The 18,862-nt window shown below is 40.6% G+C and overlaps 1 protein-coding gene across 1 annotated transcript in view; it reads right to left on the reverse strand.

Moving 5' to 3' along the window:
• SPTLC3 (serine palmitoyltransferase long chain base subunit 3) overlaps window positions 1-18,862 on the reverse strand; it is an 87,825-nt gene that overhangs the window by 24,973 nt on the left and 43,990 nt on the right. Inside the window, exons 5-7 of the mRNA XM_030489926.1 lie at window positions 14,624-14,748; window positions 11,896-11,989; window positions 2,227-2,332 (exon numbers count right to left, since the gene is read on the reverse strand). Of these exons, the coding sequence (XP_030345786.1) occupies window positions 2,227-2,332; window positions 11,896-11,989; window positions 14,624-14,748 (325 nt within the window). The remainder of the gene's footprint in view (window positions 1-2,226; window positions 2,333-11,895; window positions 11,990-14,623; window positions 14,749-18,862) is intronic.

Here is an 18,862-nt window from a genome sequence, read left to right on the forward strand (position 1 = left end):
AGTTTCCAATGGGAGGCTATTAGAGACCTGAGCTTTGTTTTTCTTTTACTTTATGCCTTTCACAAGCATAGACACTCAGGGCATTAGTGGTCTTAGCATTATTTAGCCTTTATGGGGCTGAAGGAGCTTCATGGTTCATTTTTAGTGAGGTTCTCAGAGGCTTTAACATGTTTTTACTTTGTGTTCCATCAGAAGGCTCTTTGAACTTTTGATAACAAGATCTTTGAAAATGAACTGCAAAACTAGAGGAAAAGAACACTCTATGTCAAATATACATCTGGAAATCATAAAATCATAGAATGGTTTGGGTTGGAAAGGACATTAAGATCATCTAATCCATGGGCAGGGACACCACACACCGTGTCACCCAAGACTCTGTCCAACCTGGCCTTGAAATACAGTTACAGTTATTATAGTTGCAAATATCGGACAGTGGGTTTCCCCCAGTGCTCGGACTGATCTATGCTTCTGTATCAGTCTATGTTCAGTCAATGTACCAGTCTATGTTCTTGCTCCCTAGTGGTCAGTATCCAGGATAAAGGATTTAAAAGTAAGTGAAGCTCAGCAGCTGGAGCATTTTGTGCAGGCTGTGTGACTGATGGGAACATTTGTCAGTAAAATGTTGGTGGTCCACTTAATTTCTGCATGATCAAAGTCCTTAAATCTGAGTTTTCTTTTAGTAGTGCCAAGCTATGTTTATTTGCAGTTTTGCTCTGTTTATTCTGGTTGAAAGGAGATGTTCAGCCTGCTTTGGATCAGCTGATGTGCTGCTGACCTGTTTCAGCTCTGAGTGACAGGTGTTTAGATAAGGACTGATTTGGTCTCTTTGCAGATGGAAAATGTTAAGTGAAAAGAAAGCACTGAGAACTATGAAGTTGTGATGACACGAGATTATAGTAAGATTCCTTATGAAAAAAGCTAATCAGCTCAACTGTGCTAGCATTTCTCAATAAAATGGCATAAAACACTGCATATCCAGACTGGCTGGATTTCAGCAACACTTCACATGGTCCCTACATATAAAGCTTAATGTTGCTTTCATAAACCATGTCACATCCTTTGAATGAATTGTTCAGGTTTACTTTTCTCTGGTGCAGATGTCACTACTCCCCAAACTATCCTTCTCCTACTGCCCACCTCTTGTCATTGCCACAGTATCATTGCCTAGATGCCTGCAAACCCTCTTACTGTCCAGGTCCCTGCTTTTTCAGCCCTTCTCTCCTGTTCATGATCTCTACCTCTCCCCACTGCAGCTCCTTGTCCACCAGAGGCTCCCACTCCATGCCATCCACCAGCCCCTTGGTTGCCTCCCCAGCAACCTTCTCCTGGCTTGAGTAGTTGCCAGCATGAATCCCAGGATGGTGAGACTGGCTGGTGCCTCTGCTTTGCTGCCCACCTCAAGTGATGGTTTGTCTTTCCGATTGGGTATAAGATGCACCATACTAGCGAAACGGAGCTATCTGACTAGGATGCTCTATAATTACATGGTATCATTGATGATGATATTATCTGGTGGATTATCAAAGGCACTTTTCTCATTCAAATTCCTCCAGGGACTGGGGCTAGATAATTCTTTGAAAGCCAATCTTTTAATTGTTTTTCCTGTTAAAGTGCAAGTCCATTAGATCTGACACTAATTACTAGAAAGGTGCTGATATCACTTGGCTTATGTTCAGCTTGAGCTTTTAGATTCCAACAGCTGGGTAAGAACTGGGCATGCAGAACTTAATTAATTCTGAGTAGCTGTCTTTTGATCTGCCTGTGCACAACAAACAATAGCAAACTCAGCTTACTCACTTAGCAGAACTCCTCACCTACTACAGCTCCATGGATTTTACCACATCCGTGACAACATACACCAGCTGATGGTCTGTATTGCTCTCACAGTACATATCCCACTCCACTGTGATTTGCTAAACTCTCATTCAGAACAACACACAGGATCTAACTGGAGCTACAGACCCATACAGAATGGTTTGGGTTGCAAAGGATCATCAAAAGATGATCACCTTAAGATCATCTGGTTCCAACCCCCCTGCCTTGGGCTCAGAATCCTGGGCTCAGACAGACATAATGGAAATCAACATATTTATAAGATCACAGAATGTTATTTTAATGTCCAGTGTCATTAAGATTTCTCCCAGAGTCAATGTCCACTCCACTCAATAGATCATTCTGTCATCAGAAACGATAACAAGTACTACTGTTTCTAAAACACAAACATACCTGTAAATGCCCTCCACGAGGATGATAATTTTTCTCCATGCTCGGCGGCTTCGAGGCTGCCCATATATTATTGCATCCCTCAGCAGCTTCTCAAGGCTTTGCATATCTTTATTTCAAAAGAAGAAAAAGGAGGAAGGAAAAACATTAAGAAAGCTTTTGCTAAAGATCTTTTTATTTTCTCCTGAGCACTATATTTTCCTATACAGAAAAAGACAACATAAAAAACACGTGTCCTGAAGATAAACTTCCTTTGTTATTAGGCAAGATCTGATGAATGACAAAGAGAGTTACAAAAAGCTTTCAGTTATGCAGCTTACCTGAGAAACTTCTAGAAATTCTTGGCATACATTTTTATTTAAAGGCAAAAGGGAACCACTTTTCTTAAGTACTGAGGCTAATTGCCAGCAGTTCTCTGTATGGGCTGCTGATACTCATAATGTCTCAAGGCTTCGGAATAGTGAGTTTTTGGTTGCTTTCCAACATCACCACAGGCTCCTGAACAACATGCATTGCTTCAGCAAGGTTTGAATCACGCTGTGTAAAGCACATCAGAATGGAAGCAAGAGAAACCTTGTCCTTCTCAAGAAGGAAATTGACTGAATTATTGCAGATGAGAGAAGGAGAGACAAGTGGACAGAAGCACATGGTGTGGGTACACTAATTTGGCACCAAAACGCTTGGCACTGGTGGGACTTCAATATAAGGAGGCCTGGAACAATGTTAGAAACTTAGCTGCTTTCTCAAGGACTGTGTGTGTATAACTTAATAAAATTCTTATAGGAAAGCCAGTGAAGGAAAGACATGGAAGAAGAAAGAAAAAACATCACAGGGACCTAACCAGCATTTTGGTGTCTCCACATGAATGAACACTCTCTAAAATGAATTATTCTGGTACTTCTCAGCAATCGGGATCATCATTTCACAATGTTTTCAAAGAACATCTTACAGAGACTTGTGACACCCCAAGGACTGGCATAGGTCAACTCAAATTGTGGGTTGAGAAAATCAATATCATTTTTCCATTATATAACCCCACTGTTTCGGCAACACAATGCAGTTGTTATAATTTTCTAAAATAGTACAACATCAACCTGTAAAATACAATTGTCCCAAGTGAAGAAAATACACCTTAGATATATTAATGTTGACCTGTAATTTGGTCTTCACCTAACTGGCACCAGGCCATTTGCACAGTAACTGTCCATCATGAATAATCTATGACCTGAGCCCTTCCATCCTGATGCCTCACCTCTTGCTAGTACTATTTAGTGCTTAGTGAAAGATCAGTTTCTCAGAAACACCTGTGCTATTCTGCTGCTTACTGTGTGATCTCTTGACCTAGCAAGACCTTGCTTTGATTTACAAAGCATAAAACATATATGATAAGTTGCCCCTTGTTTCAATGGTGCCACCATCTGCACAGCTCAATGAGCTCTGACATGGAAATGCTATTATATATAATGCAATGCAGACAGCACAGTTTCCACTAGATGGCAATCGAGGAAATAAAAGTTCCCTGGTGCTTTAAAAGACGAATTTATAATCCAGCTGAGAACCTGCAGCATGTGCATATTTCATGGAAGAGACCTGCTCACCTTCTCTTTTGTTTTGAGTAGATAATATTCATAAATCCTTTTGAGCTCTGAGCATTAAAGGACTCCTCAGGATGACAGAAAGCTCACTCAGTACTCATTGGGCACCCCCTTTTCCCCACTGAGTTATTTCTCTCCTGGTGTCATTGTCATCTAAATAATTTTGGAACGTTTGAAACCCTCCTCTGAATCACACAGTGTCTTTCAATTCGGTATTCTGTCTACATGTCAGTCCAGATTGGTTCTAGACTTCAGGAAAGTCAGTTTGTCCAGCCCTCGCAGCTAAAAGCATGGCTTGAAGATTCAGTTGTTTTAACATGTGGGGGTCCACATGCAAAAACACAGAAAGGGAAGAGGAGAGGGTAGGCAGAAGGGAAATATACATAACTCTGTTTAAAAGAGCTGTTTAAAAAATGCATGGATGTGAATAGCTTCTCTGTACAAACTAGTGTGGAACATGAGACCGCAGATAGGGAAGAACCTCCCCAAGGAACGTGCTTGCCTAACTTTATACATGACATAATGCTGCTGGAGTACAGGCTAAGGATATGTCTGTTTGTAGGAACAGGGCTACCTCACTTTGGTTTTGATGTTTTATTCTGAAAAACATGTATGTGTGACTCTTTATCAGGCCTGTAACAGTCGACACATAATTTGTTTAGGTGCAAATGAATTTTACTGACCTTTGTGCTTGTAGTGCCTCATTTGGAAAGGGGAAATTTGGATGAAGAGAAAATCTGCTACCTTTATTCTTTCTCCCTAAAGGCTGCTTCTATTATTCAAAGTGAAGATGCAGTGCTCTCCATGTGCTTATGCTTAGCTTTCCAGAAAGTGGGATATACTGAATGCCAGGAAAAACAACAGTGCAACCCCAGGTGACTTTTGGATATCAAATTATTTGCCCATTAAATATAGTAAAACACTGGGACATTGAGATGATGATGCACGAGTCCATGTTGCATAACCAGTTAGGGGCATAATAACTGTCCTTCCTTGTTTGACCATCGCCAGCCTAGGCTTTTCAGCGGTAATGGCTAACAACCGCTCACCACTCCAGAAGGTGGTGCTAGGAATTTCACTTGATTAATTAGTCAAAGCACAACCAAATCTGTCCTTGCCTCACTTTCCACCTTCTCCCTATGGCATATTGCATAGACATGGAAGACAAAGTTTGCTGAATGGGGACAGTGGCGCTCTCAGTTTTTCTAGAATTGAAATAGACTTGCATAATCTTTCTTTGGGATCCTTCGGAGTTACTTCTGCAGAAATACCAACAATACAAAGTGCCAGTGGATAGAACGAGCCTAGACCTGGTCAGGCAGCTGTGTGTCATGCTGCCTCCAGTGCAGGTGGGACTCCAGGCTCCTGGAGAGGCCCCTGCCCTCTCCCAGGCACGCTCAGTGCCTCCGCACAGGGAGACACGGCGTCTCCACCCCTCATCCTTGCATTGTAATGCTGGGGATGTCATCACCATTCCTCTGCGTGGGATGGAAATCTCCTGCATGATGTCAGCTGAATCCTTTTTAATTAAACACTGCCCTTATCACATTTCTGTTTCCTTCGCCTTGTGTTTGCCACTCTCATTTTCAGTTTCCCCCATTTTGCACTTTCATGCAAGTTCATGCAGACTCTGTGGCTTCCTGTCCCTTCTCAGCCTCCCTTGCCACCACCTCTCCCCTGCTGCAGTGCATCTGCTACAGCATCTGCCACCTCCTCTTCTCTTACAGTCCCCCTTTAGGTACCTTCCTTGGTCACTGTCCTTTCATGATGTCTGGTGTGCCTAGCTCCAATGTTGTAACTCCTTGCAGATCCCTAGAGCAACAAAGGAAAACCACTGCATGGGTTTTGTTGATCTAAACAGTAACTGTAAGACTGTAGAAAGTGGTTTTCATTCTCGTGCAAATTAGTCTTTGAAAAGTTCCTGACCGCTGGCACAGCTCTGAGCAGCAAAAGCTTCTTTAGAGTCATTTCCCTGAACTCCCATCTTGAACATCTTTGTTTGGAATGGGGTGGTGGGAATGGTGATTACTGCAGCCTCAGTAACAGTCTGAGACTCCCCTCCCTGCCCCTCAGTAAGTATATATCTCTGTAAAAGCAAGGGGCACTCACTCAGGAAAGCTTCCTGTTCACACTTGACAAGTCGGACATGGCTTTCTCAAATCAGAGAGGGCAAATGCAGACACAGCATGCTAGGAGCAGGATATACCAGTCTCCTCTCTGTGGCAGCGTCTGTATGTGTCACAGGGAAATACACGCCAAACTGGATTAGGCTGCGGTCCACCTATCTGGTGCAATAATCTTGTCTCTGATAGTGTCCAGAGGCTTCAAGGAGGACAAAACCTTAGTGGGTAATGTGCCTTTCATCCTGCTCTGTAACAGCTATAAAACTGCCCTCCCTTCTTAAATTCAAGGGCCACTTACATCTTTCAAAAGGAAAAATAAAAAAATTAAGGAATCATCTTGTACTAATCTCCTGCAAACCCTGGTTTCTGCAACTAAAGAGGTTTTTCACTGACTTTAACCTATTCACTTTTCTCTTTTGTTCCCTCCCTATTTTGTTTTCTTGTTAAAGGCATGCACTTATAGCTTTCCGCTTCTTTTTTCTCTTCTTTAGTTCTTTCTTGTGCTAGAGAACATATTTGCACTGAAAGATGAGGACCTGATGCTGCCGCCTAAAAATTCTTTCAGTGCTAACTACAACTCCTCCAGGTAGCTGTGTTTTCTCTTTAAGGTGTCCTCATGGCACACACATCTGAGCTCCAAAACATTAATTTGACCGAGTAGCCTGAGAAATGCCAGAGTTGTATTAACATAAATTCACAATGTTGTCCAAGCAGGAAACTGTATTTTGTATGGAAACTTGAACAGCTCACACCTGCATGACACACTTGTGTCATCAACCACTGGATTTGCGAGAACCCCAAAACCCCCCTTACTACTTTCACAACACTCTGAGAAGGTGTGTAAGGAGGAGCTAGGAATGTACTACTGTAATTCCCATTTCAGATGTGGATTCAAGCACCAGATTAGAGGCTAGATTTTCATCTAACCAAGGTGTCTGGTTGTGCCTTGCAATTGCCTGCCCTCCTCGTATTATCACTTGTTCTGATTGCATGTTAAAGTGCCCTTCCAATAATGAGAAATGGATATTTTTTTCCACATCTCCCGATATCAGTATGTAGCCGTGACATTCCCACAGACTGCTCATGCAATTGCAGATCGAAACCTTAAGATGTGACTGCCATTGAATTTCTTGATGCTATATGGGAAAAATGTAGTAGAATTAGAAAGAATAAACAAATCCTAAGTCTTGTACAGAACTTTCTTATATAGGCTGATATGAACAGAATTCACTCGAATGTAGTTAGTAACACACTTAACCTCCCACTTGTTGAACAAAGACAGTCTTTCCTGTAATACCAGTATAAGACCCAGAACTGCTGGTCAGAAAACCCTTGATAAAATCACAAGCTGATTAATGGTTAGCTATTTAGTTTTGTTTTTCAAGTTTTATTGGAAGGGTCAAGGGATTTTGGTTAATATTTAACCAAGATAAAGGTCAGAGGTTCTGAAAAGTGCTTTAAAATATAGGCTATTAATAAAATATTGTCTCAGAAATAAAAAAGAGCAGGTGATAAGTCATTCTCTCCCTGGGCCAGGAAACAAAAACATCCAAGAGTGTAGCCCCCATATAGCTGAAGGATCCCCCTGCTGGTTACTTGGGGAGCCCAGAACTGGTAAGGGTAGCATCAGACACCTTCTGGCACAAAACTAATTGAAGCCAGGCCACTACTGCCACAGAGTCAGGGAGATGTTGTAGCCTCCCACCTTCCTCCCACTGGATGCTAGTTGTTGGACTGTGCTGCTAGCTGCATTTCAAGTGTAGAAATGCAGCTCTTTCCTAGCTTCCCAAACAAATTGCTGCCTGGGAAATGGTAACTTGAATGGTGCCCACACCACAGCAGGAGAGACAAAAGGCAGACGCTTTTTGGGCACGTCAGAATGATTTTAGCCACTAAAAGCACTACTATATAAATTTAGGATGGCCCGACATCCATCCCTCTGAGCAGAGGCTCCAGGGACAGAGCTTTGCTGCTAGCATCCACAAAACCTCAAAAGTCTCTGAAACAGAAAAAGTCTCTTAAAGGCCAAATACCCTGTGGCATCCTGGTGTGACTGGTGCAGGGTGAAGACTAGAAATAGTGCTAATGAAAGCCCACAGGAAGGGCAGAAATGGAGTATTCTTCTAAATTTCTCTCACATACATGATCTATAGGTGTGTGCCTGTGCATTTCTCTTAGCCCAAGACTGTAAATTCCTGTCTGTTTACAAGGAATGGATTGTTCACTGGCAGGCAAGATGCAGGGCACATTCCTATGGCCAAATAAAAATGGACTTATAGGTCCACAACACATTTTTTCTCTATTATTCACCTTAAGGCCTGAAAACCTTCTCATACACCTGGGCAATGTTTTTGTCAAAAAGAAGAAACATCCAGATGCCTTTTATTTTACTTGGGAGAAGCACAGAGGTCTAACAATTTTGCCTGTTCTAGCAAAACTATTCAGTTATGTTGTGAAAAGTACAATGCCCAGGACAGCTACCCACTTACTGAAATAGAACTTCATTAACTTTTATAAGAATTGCATTACACATTAAGGTAACAGTAGAGATTACTTCTTGGTTTACTAATGAAATAATAATAAAAGCATACTTATTTATTTTGAGTAATGGCAAATAGCTCCAGTGTTACAGACTATATAGAATCATAGAATCATAGAAGAGTTAGGGTTGGAAAGGACCTTAAGATCATCTAGTTCCAACCCCCCTGCTTTGAAATAAGACGGTTTTACTGAATGAGCTAAGCCTTTGCAGCATAGCCCTTGTAAGATGAATGGGCTTCAGTAGCAAGTTTTAAATGGCAGGTTTTACTCTCTTTTCTATGAAATATTTTTATTCTAGAACAAAATTTCCTGTAATTTTTCTTTTAAAAATACTTTTTTCCATAACATAGGGAAAAAAGGGGAGAGAGGTAGGGGAGAGAGATGTACGATGCCAAGTTTGTTAGAAAGGGAGGTTACCAGCACACACTTGTGCATGCCTTTTTTATAGAATTCAGTAAGCTGAATCAGAAAATGTATCATTGCTTCACTAAACTTCAGGTAGCTGAATCAGAAAATGTATCATTGCTTCACTAAATTGTTATATCATTAATCCTCCTCATTTTGATACCATTTATAACTGCAACATACATTCACACCTCACCCTTTTCCCAGCATCTCTTCTCACATGTGCAACCAAGGAAGTTGGAGCCAAAGTAAATATGTTCTAAGTGGTTTTACCAGGGGTATTACACAGCATTTCAAAAGAGTCTGATGTAAGCAACAAGGAGCATTGACAAAAGCCTGCTTTCTCATGCTGCGTTTTGAAAGCTGAAAGATAACTTCAGAATCTGCTGTCTGATTTGATTTTATTTTGATTCTGCTGCACAGAAAGCATGTCTCAGGCAATAGTGGTGGTACCACCTGCCATCTCTTCTATTCTCTTTAGCGTAGGGCAATACTGAGTCAAACAGTAAGTGTGTGTAACCTGGCACAGTTCCAAAGGAAATGAGCCAATGCATGCCAGCACACAATTTGGCTCTGTACATACAAGTAAGAATGAAATGCACGTTAAGCCCTAATCCTCTTTGGGATAGGACTTGGATTTATTCTTTGTTTCTGCACCTTGCTGGAGAATTGTTCCAGCTGCTCGTCAAAGGGCCCCAGCCCAGCCTTTGACAATAGTAACATCCTCCAGTTGATGCCCAGGGCCAAGCTCTTTGAAAGGTCATTGATTTCCTTAAGTGAAATGACATACATCAATCCCCTGTCCTTGGAAAGAAGAGGTGGAGGATATTGCTTTTTTTTTTTTTACTAGAGTACAGAGCAGGATATTATAAAGTAAGATATTACTACCTGATGCTGAAATTTATGTCTATTAAAGCTCTTCAAGTGGTAACTCCAGGTGCAAATTTTTCTATTCATCCACAGGGCCAATACAGCATAAGGAACCTTTCTTTTGCATCAAGCAGTATGACATGGATAATGGCTTAATTCCCCTGGTCATGAGCATGACAATGTCAGCGCTAATATACTCTGACAATTTGGGCATGCGTGCACATGCCTGTATATATGCTACAAACCCACACATTAGCAAGAAAAATAATCTGGGACCAAAAGCAACACAGCTCTGATCTAACAAAACAAACAAGCACCTGCCTAAATGAAAAGAACCCTCCCAACACAAGCTGGGAGTTTTGGTCATGTGTGTCCTTAATTAATCTGCTGTACTGACTTGCATCCTACAAAGGCAGCCCTGATGGATTACACTTTCCATTGCTATCCTCCCCAGTATACATCCTCTTTTCTCCAAAGCAGAAGGCACATATATACCTTTCTGCACATGTGATTTTAAAAGCTGTTTGTGATGTGTAACTCAGAGGTATGATTAAGGAAATATTAGAAAGAAAGAACTTTCTAACCATTTCTATTCCCAGTGCTGGAATAGTGCTTTTGGACAGGTCACTATTATTTTTAGGTACACACATTATTCTAAAGTATATCAACTTTAATTTCTCATAAATGCAAGCAGAGGCTAGTTAGATATTAGATTCTCAGGAGCAGAATGAAATATTGGGGGATGGTTAGAGATCAAATTCCTCAAAGCAAGGATGACAGCTCCAAGTGATGTCTTTACTGCTTCCCTATGAGCTGAAAGTAATACACTCCTCAAACTGGAATGTCCTCTGAAATGCTGTGGGAAGTGACACAAGCCAGCTGGGCTGCATGCAGCATAGATGGGTGGAAAGCCTGTGAGAGCATTCAGATTGGAGTAGAGGTCATCTGCAAGATGTGATCCAAACCTAAGTTTGAATGGGATAAGGCACTGAACAAACTAAGGAGGAGTTGAGAAAAGACTGGTATAGCAACATGACCTAGCATATTCAGATTTGTGGAAGTGCAACATGTAGGGGTATGCTACAGGCTAATCTATAAATAATTACTTCTGTAAAAACACTCAGGTTCAGATGATCTTTAATTCTTGAATGATCTTCAGAAATTGCTTCTTGCCCAAATTATGAATAGATAGTAATTATAACACGTTATATTATAATTAGAGTGTGCTTTTCATTCCAACAGATCCTTAGGCCTTTTATAGCATATGCATAATTCATTTTTGCTCACCTCGAGGCTGAACACAACACTTAGTAAAGAGAAGGGAGTGTATTAGCTATTAACAAAGGTGATCAGACCTCTTTTCTCATTCCTTACCACTTCTCTAGCTTCTTAACCTCTGTTGCAATCACTGCCTGGTGGCACAATGCAGATGGGAAGGGGAATTGCAATGGTGGAATAAGAGAAATGAACAAGCTCTTGCCATCAAAGCCCATCACAATGTCTCTGACAGTAACCACAGCGTTTACTAAATAAAAATTGAAAAGCATGAGTATTTTAGAAGGTAATTACATGATTGCAAAGTTACTGTGTGATTTCTACACTAAAACTATACTTCAAAAGTATACTTGGGATGATGCTCTTGAGATAGCCATCTGCACCTTTGGAATAGCCCCCTGGTAACTTGGGGTAACCATTTCAAAGTAATGCCACATTAATGCAATAAAAATAATGTAATTAATGTAAGATTGCACTGAACCTGCTAGAAACAGAGTCAGGAAATACAGAGTATGGTTTTGTGAGTAAGTTTGTACTATTTTGACTATAGTGACAATAACAGTAAAGCCTTTATGACAGCACGCTGACATTCAGCACGTCAAAAGACAGCAAGGAGAATAAGACTCTGGATTTTGAAATTAAGGTCCAATCTAACAACCTAAATCATGCACAATAGCAATTATAGTATTACACTATTAATTTATTCCCATTAGAAATCACTCACAATATTGAACAGTTAGTCCTTCTGCCTGAACAGAAGTATTATCTGGGAACTGACAGCAAAGCAAGCATTCAAAGGAAGCATTCTTGCCTTTGAGGTGTGAACAACTCTGTCTCTAGATATTCCCGACTTCAATACTCACTATTATGCTTGAAGATTCTAATAGTAGCACCTGAAAGCCTTGCACCAAGAACGAGAGAAGTGTGGTTCAACTCATCACTTAAAATGAGGCAGCCCTGTGGAGAAGGAGTACAATAAGCATCTGCATGAACTGGGAGGCTGTTGACATGCATGTGTGTCAGCACACACGCATGTCTGTGATATAGCATTGCACCAATTAAGCTGTAAGTATTAAACATTAACTGGATTTTCTGCCACTTTTCTGAAGTTGCCAGGATACACTGCAGAGACAGGCAGAAACTGTGGGATCAGATCCTCACGCATTCTCAAGTAGTGCAAAGGGGACAAACATTCCCTGTAACTGAAAAGTAGTGAATAACCCTAGAAGAGGTTGGTTGTTTTATAGTAAAATCGAGTGATGTTGCTTCCTCTACAACCTATCTACAATCTTTTTTATGTTGCAATGAAAATGTAATCACCACCTCACATATAAAGACTGCATGACAGTAATGTAAGGAGGAGTAATACTGAGGCTGAACTGACATCAGCACTTTGGGCTACAGAGATGAGATCAGGACAGACAGATGCCCCATAAATCCCACCTCCATTAAGATGTGAGCGGAGCCTAGGCACCAGGCAGTGTTTCTCTGGTAAATACATATAGAGTTCACCTGTAGTATATTTTTCACTAATTAACCTACTTGAAAACTCATATTATTTTTAGAAACTAAAATAGAAATACAGGAGAAATGAATTTGTATATTATATTAACAGGAGCCAGGATTCACAGTTGAAATTCAAGCTGGAATCCTAATTTAGCTCTGTTTTCTATTGCACATCTTGTGCTGTGGTTTCATTACTCAAAGAGCAATACAACATTAAGTAAATACTTGTTTTGGAAACACCGGTTATGCCTAGGTTGAGAGATACACAAATCTGCCTAAAGACTGGTATGCAGAACTAACACTAAGGGTATACAAATCTTGACAAGAAAATGCAGCTGCTGGGCTTAATTACAGGTAAAAATTTAGGAATAGATCTCCCCAACATAGGCAATTACATATACATGAAAAAAAAAAAAAGTATTATAATACTATATAGTACTAATACATACAAAATTGTTATATTCTATATAATACATATAGTAATACCTTTATTTGTGCCACATATATCTAAATATACCACCTCTGATAGAGGCCTGGATCTCCACCTGAGGCCAGCTAAGTGAGGCAAAATTGGTGTATAGCTAAGCAAGGGACAAGTATCTTATGCTGTGATGTATGTCTACAGTTTTATAAATTTACCTTTATTAATTCTCTGTATTAATTTCACTTTGAAATTGCTGGACAACTTCTCCAGCACTATTGCAGATTGAAATTCATGTACTGAGCAGCTGAAGCAATTCTCCCTACTCAACCCTTGCCTACATGTACTTCAGAAATCTCTTGCAAAAGCTGGATTCATCTTCAATAGTGAGTGAAGAAGTGACTTCACCTCTATGGCAGTGCTTCAGAAGAAATCTTGATCGTACACCACACAGTGAGTTCATTCTGTCTCAACCAAGAGAGAAAAATTGTTTCTCACTTGCATGACACACTTCATACTGTTTCACACTTGTGCGAACTAAAGAGGAGTTTACCCACTTTCCTGGCTAACAGCAGAGTGTATCTTCTTGTTATGTCAGGAGTTGTGATTGACAGGGTAATGGATTTTCATGCCTTTGTGTTGGATACCCTAAACTGTAGATGAAGTCCCTTCAACACCAATTAAGAACCCAACTTTTGTTGTATGGTCACAATATCGGAGAGCACCTCTCCTGTGAAGACAGGCTGAGAGAGCTGGGGTTGTTCAGCCTGGAGAAGGCTCGAGGGAGACATTATAACAGTCTTCCAGTACCTTAAGGAGGCCTACAAGAAATCTAGTGAGGGACTTTTTACAAGGACATGTAGTGACAGAACAAGGGGGAATGACTTTAACCTGACAGACAAAGGATTTAGATTAGCTATTAGGAAGAAATTCTTCACTGTGAGGGGGGTGAGGCCCTGGCACAGGTTGCCCAGAGAAGCTGTGGCTGCCTCATCCCTGGCAGTGTTCAAGGTCAGGTTGGACGGGGCTTGGAGCAACCTGCTCTAGTGGAAGATGTCCCTGCCTGTGGCAGGGGGTTGGAACTGGATGATCCTTAAGGTCCCTTCCAACTCAAACCATCCTGTTGTTCTATGATTCAACTTTAGACTTGCATTTGCTGCCAGCTTCCTTTGCAGGGCTTGCTGGAGATCAGTTCATCAGGAATGCTAAATACAGTGTTTTTTATTTTCTGAAAGTGTTGTAAAGAATATCTTAATCACCATCCTTCATCACAGCTAGCTGTGCAAAAATGCTACTTGCAGAGTAGCATTTGGGCTACTCTGCAAGTAGCCCAAATGCTTCATCCCACACCACCTGAGACATGGAATGCAAAATCTGTTTACTTTTTAGGAAGAAGCAACTTCACTAAGAGAAGCTAAACAACCATATCACTCATCCTTAAATAGATGTTAGATATGTGTGATAACGACACCCAGAACTAGAAAAAATGATGAAGGAGCGTATTTAAGTTCACAAACTCATCAGCCTTATGACTCATGCACTCCTGATATCAAGCATTGTTCCTCGATCAAGCCTTTCCACTTAATGCATGCCTGGAATACCGCAACAGTTGTTATAACAATGAATAAACTATTGTTCTATGTGTTCCTTAAGGAAGTACTCACCTTTCCAACAAGGGCTGGAATATTCATTGAGTTAGTTGCAAACCCCATCCCAAACACCATAGCATCTTCCACACCAAGGAACTTGGCCACAAGTTTCTCTAGTTCTACATGTTTGTCTAAGGTGCCTGCAGAAATAAGGACAGGGAACCATAAATCTCATTAAGCTGTGAAAGTTAGTAATTCTAAGGACATAAAACATACAAAAGAATCAGCTAGAAATATGCCATTAAGCTGTGTGATATTAAGTTCTAATGAAGGTTTTCCATTTGCAACATGCGCATGTGGTATAATGCAAGAAAAAACAAAGATGCAAACCAGCTATAACTAATGCTAACAAACAGTCTTGCTGTTAAGGTAGCAAAGCAGTTACCTTAAGAAAAAGTTTCCTTTATTCTAAGGAGTAGTTTTTTGCCTTTTTCTCCGTCCTGCAATGAGGACAAAAATACCTCCTTTTCATAGGAGATGTGGGGCAAACATCTCAGGCATTCTTGAGTTCTCTCTGGATGAGATCAAAACCTGATGACAACAAAATTCTTCCATTTTTGGTGCCAATGTATGTGTACAAAATCATAGAATCACAGAATGGTTTGAGTTGGAAGGGACCAAAGATTAAAGATTATCTAGTTCTAAACCCTCTGCCATGGCTAGACCAGATGCTCAAAGCCCCATCCAGCCTGGACTTGAACACTTCCAGAAATGAGCCAGCCACAGCCACTGGGTAAGCTGTTCCAGTGCCTCTCAACAGTCAAATGTAAATGATGAGGCAATACTAGAGAACCTTCCTTACTGCACGTTACTTATCTAATATTAGTGTCTGGAGTCTCCAAACAAATAAGGTGCTCCAACTATCCAACAAAAGCAATATCTTTTCCACCCAGCTCACAATGGAGGATGACAAAACACAGATGGCGACAAATGTAAGAGTGGTGTTAAGAGATTGAGGCAATAAATAACTTTTAACAGTAATGAATCATCTCAACTTGCCAGCTCTCTAGTCTTTGATTGCCTGGCTGTGCATTGCAGGTACCAAGGCAGAAGGAACTCTTACAGGATGATCTGTGGGGAAGAAAAGAGAGCAGCCTGTGGATTCTGACAGAGCATTTTCCCTATGAAGAAGGCTGTAAGCAGGGAACAGAATTACAAAATTAGGAGAGTGAATGTCTCATCTCACCTGGCTGCACAAATTGATGTCACAGTAATACAGGCAAAATGAACTAAAATTGATGGGAACAAGAAATCTGTGTTCACTGTGGTGGATAAAGGGCATATGAATGGAGGAAAGTAGAAGTTTGGCTAGATTGTCTCAACAAAAATAAGGAGTCAGGAAGATGATCTTACCTTTGTCATGGAGGACATAAAAAAACAAATAAATATTACAGCAGTGCAGTTTCAGCAACAGCACTAGTGCAGGTGGTTGTGGTGAGGTAGTGTGTTCATTATCTGTTCTCATTAAATATCCAATGCAAGAATGGCATTCATTTGGAAAAAGAATGTGAAAAATATCATGCAGGAAGGTAACTCCCTGCAAGCCAGGGAGATAAGGAGCAAAGGTCATGTGGCTTCTGGAAAAACCTGGGTTACATGGACAGTGAAGAACAATGGTGACGTGACTTTCCACAGAGCCTGCTTGGGTTCTGCTAGACATCAGCTAACGCCAGCAGGGCTTCAAGAGTCTCTGCACTCCTTATATTGCATGGGATAGGTGGTCTCTGGCTTTGTGCTCTAGGTTGGTTGACATGACACAGAAAATGTGGCTCTGCAGAACCTCCAGTAGATGTGATTTGACTCTGCATGAAGCTATTTGATGATGGCTACTTTTTGCATTTGTAGAGCCCAAGATACACTAGGATAAGTGCTAGCTTGGCACAAGGCCACAGCTTAGTAGCCAAAATACAAACCCACATAGTGTTTCAGAGTTGAGCTGCTCACTGGAGATGTGAGAATCTATGTCTTAACTTATAAACTCAGGAGGTCTCAGGCTGTATTTCTATGGTTAGATATCTATTTTTTAAATTTTGGACCCAGTTAATCTTCAACCTGGTTACAGCACTCGTTGACAACCTAGGGTTCCAGCACGGTCAGCTGCCATAGTGTTCCCTGCAGATGTTATTCTGCTGCTGGGGGCTTTTGGCACAAAGAGAACATGAACTCTGCAATGGAAGCTTGAAGCCACACTATGGTCACAGCTTGAATTAGGCGTTTGTAAAAGCATGAGAAACAAGCAGCATGTGCTTTGCAAGGCAGGCATTTTAAGGCATGAGAAAATTTTGCCTGACTCTTCCAGGGGTAAATCTGACACTACTGGGGTGGAGTTAAATTGCTTTTTGGGGTTGCATCATGTTTTCTGTTTTTACAAACAAGAAAGGCCTGACTCATTACAGATTATCCTATTCGAGCATCTATTAGATGAACCAGAAAGGAACAGCACATTTTTGATCTATTTTTATTGATTTTGTGATGGTGAGGAATGAGACATTCTGAAAGTGACCGATTCCTACTTATTATTTACTAATCCTAACAGTGAACACAGGTGATATTGTATATTGCTATTGTCTATAAATTCTGGAATACAAATTGGAATTTACAGGGGTTTGGATTGCAGAAGCAAAACCTGAAAGACAAGGATTTGCAAAATGAGCCTAGTGTTGGATTAATTATAATGGCAATATTGTAGGTAGTAGATGAGGTGCTGCAGAAACAATATAATATGCAGCAGTACTGACAGTGGGAGGTTTGTGACAGCAATATACATTAAGTCGAGCAATAAAGCATATCAGCTTGCATTATCTCAAATTTAAAGTAAAAGGGGTACTTATTCAATAAATAATGCAATTCTTTAATAATATCAGATTTCTTCAGTATGAATCAGTCCTTGGACACCATATAAACTGCACCAATCATATCAGTTCTTTCCACTGGAGCAAACGAGGGGTCAGATACACTCCACTTGAATGAGGCTTCTCTAATAGCATTCCCAGCTGGTGACAGAACTACCCCAAGAAGCATAAACAACACTACCAGACAGATGCAAATTTGATCCAAAGGAACTTCCACTTGTACGAGCTACCACATCTCAAGCTACATGAGAAAGGCAGTAATTATGCTGGGCTGCACTAAATACAACCTTAGCGATGTCAAGTCAGGTTATCATGGCCCTTAAATGTTTTGTATTGTGCTGAATTCAGACCAGCATCATGATCCAGATAATGAAAAGTTTTACACTAGGCATGTTTTTATTATTACGCTGTATACACAGATACCCTTTATACTTGTCCTATACATAGACCTTAGGATTATTCCCCATACTCTACCTGCTCTAATATTCATGCTGACTACAGCTTGGTTTGACCTGAGAAATGAGGATACAACTCAGTAATGTGTGCCATCTTACTGAGAAAGATTTAAGATAGAAAGGAAAAGAGAAAGCTACCTGCATTTGGTACACAAATGGAATACTTTATTTTAAAAGTCATTCCAAATGGAATACTTTCTTTTGAAAGCTATTACTCCCTGCTGGACAGTTGAAGGCAATAGAGCACAGCAGCGGTTACAGTGTTTCAAGATTGTATAGGTGTTATGGAAAGTAAAATTGAAGATGTTATGAAAGTGGACTTTCACAATGTTAGCCACCTCCACAGATTCCCACAATTTCCAAAACAAATCCCCTCCTTTTCAAAATCTGATGACCCAGTTCCCTCCATTAACTTATCACTGCACTCTTAGGACAAGGAGCATGAAATACACTGTGCTTTTACAGGCTTTCATAGGTTTACCCATGCTCTTGGGTTTAAAGTCCTGGTCAGTCTTCTAGACAGATAAAGCTTGAAAATGCACTTTCCATGATCCACACAGTTCGTTATTAAGCTTTGACACTTTCAGCTTGGACAAGGTGGTTTACACCACTGTGTAGTCTGCCCAACAGAGTCTTTCAGGTTCTTATGCACTAATGAAGTGTTGGTTGAACTGCCAACACTGGCAACAGTATCCTGTAATAGAATCTTTTTTTTTGGAATTCTGAGACCCAAAGAAGACAGAAAAATACCTGCTTGTTTCAAATCAAACAACAGCTGGAGAAGTAAACTGATGTAAGCAACAAGTCATTGAAAGAAAAAGAAGAGATTCCCAGAAAAGCCACTCCCACATATGAACAGGAACTGGGAATCCTATGGATCACTGATGTGACTCACCAAGGTGAATAAGAACCATTACTCTATGAAAATATGAGTTTGTCAGAGGTAA

This window comes from Strigops habroptila, chromosome 6 (assembly GCF_004027225.2).
Source record: "Strigops habroptila isolate Jane chromosome 6, bStrHab1.2.pri, whole genome shotgun sequence".
Taxonomy (NCBI): Eukaryota; Metazoa; Chordata; class Aves; order Psittaciformes; family Psittacidae; genus Strigops; species Strigops habroptila.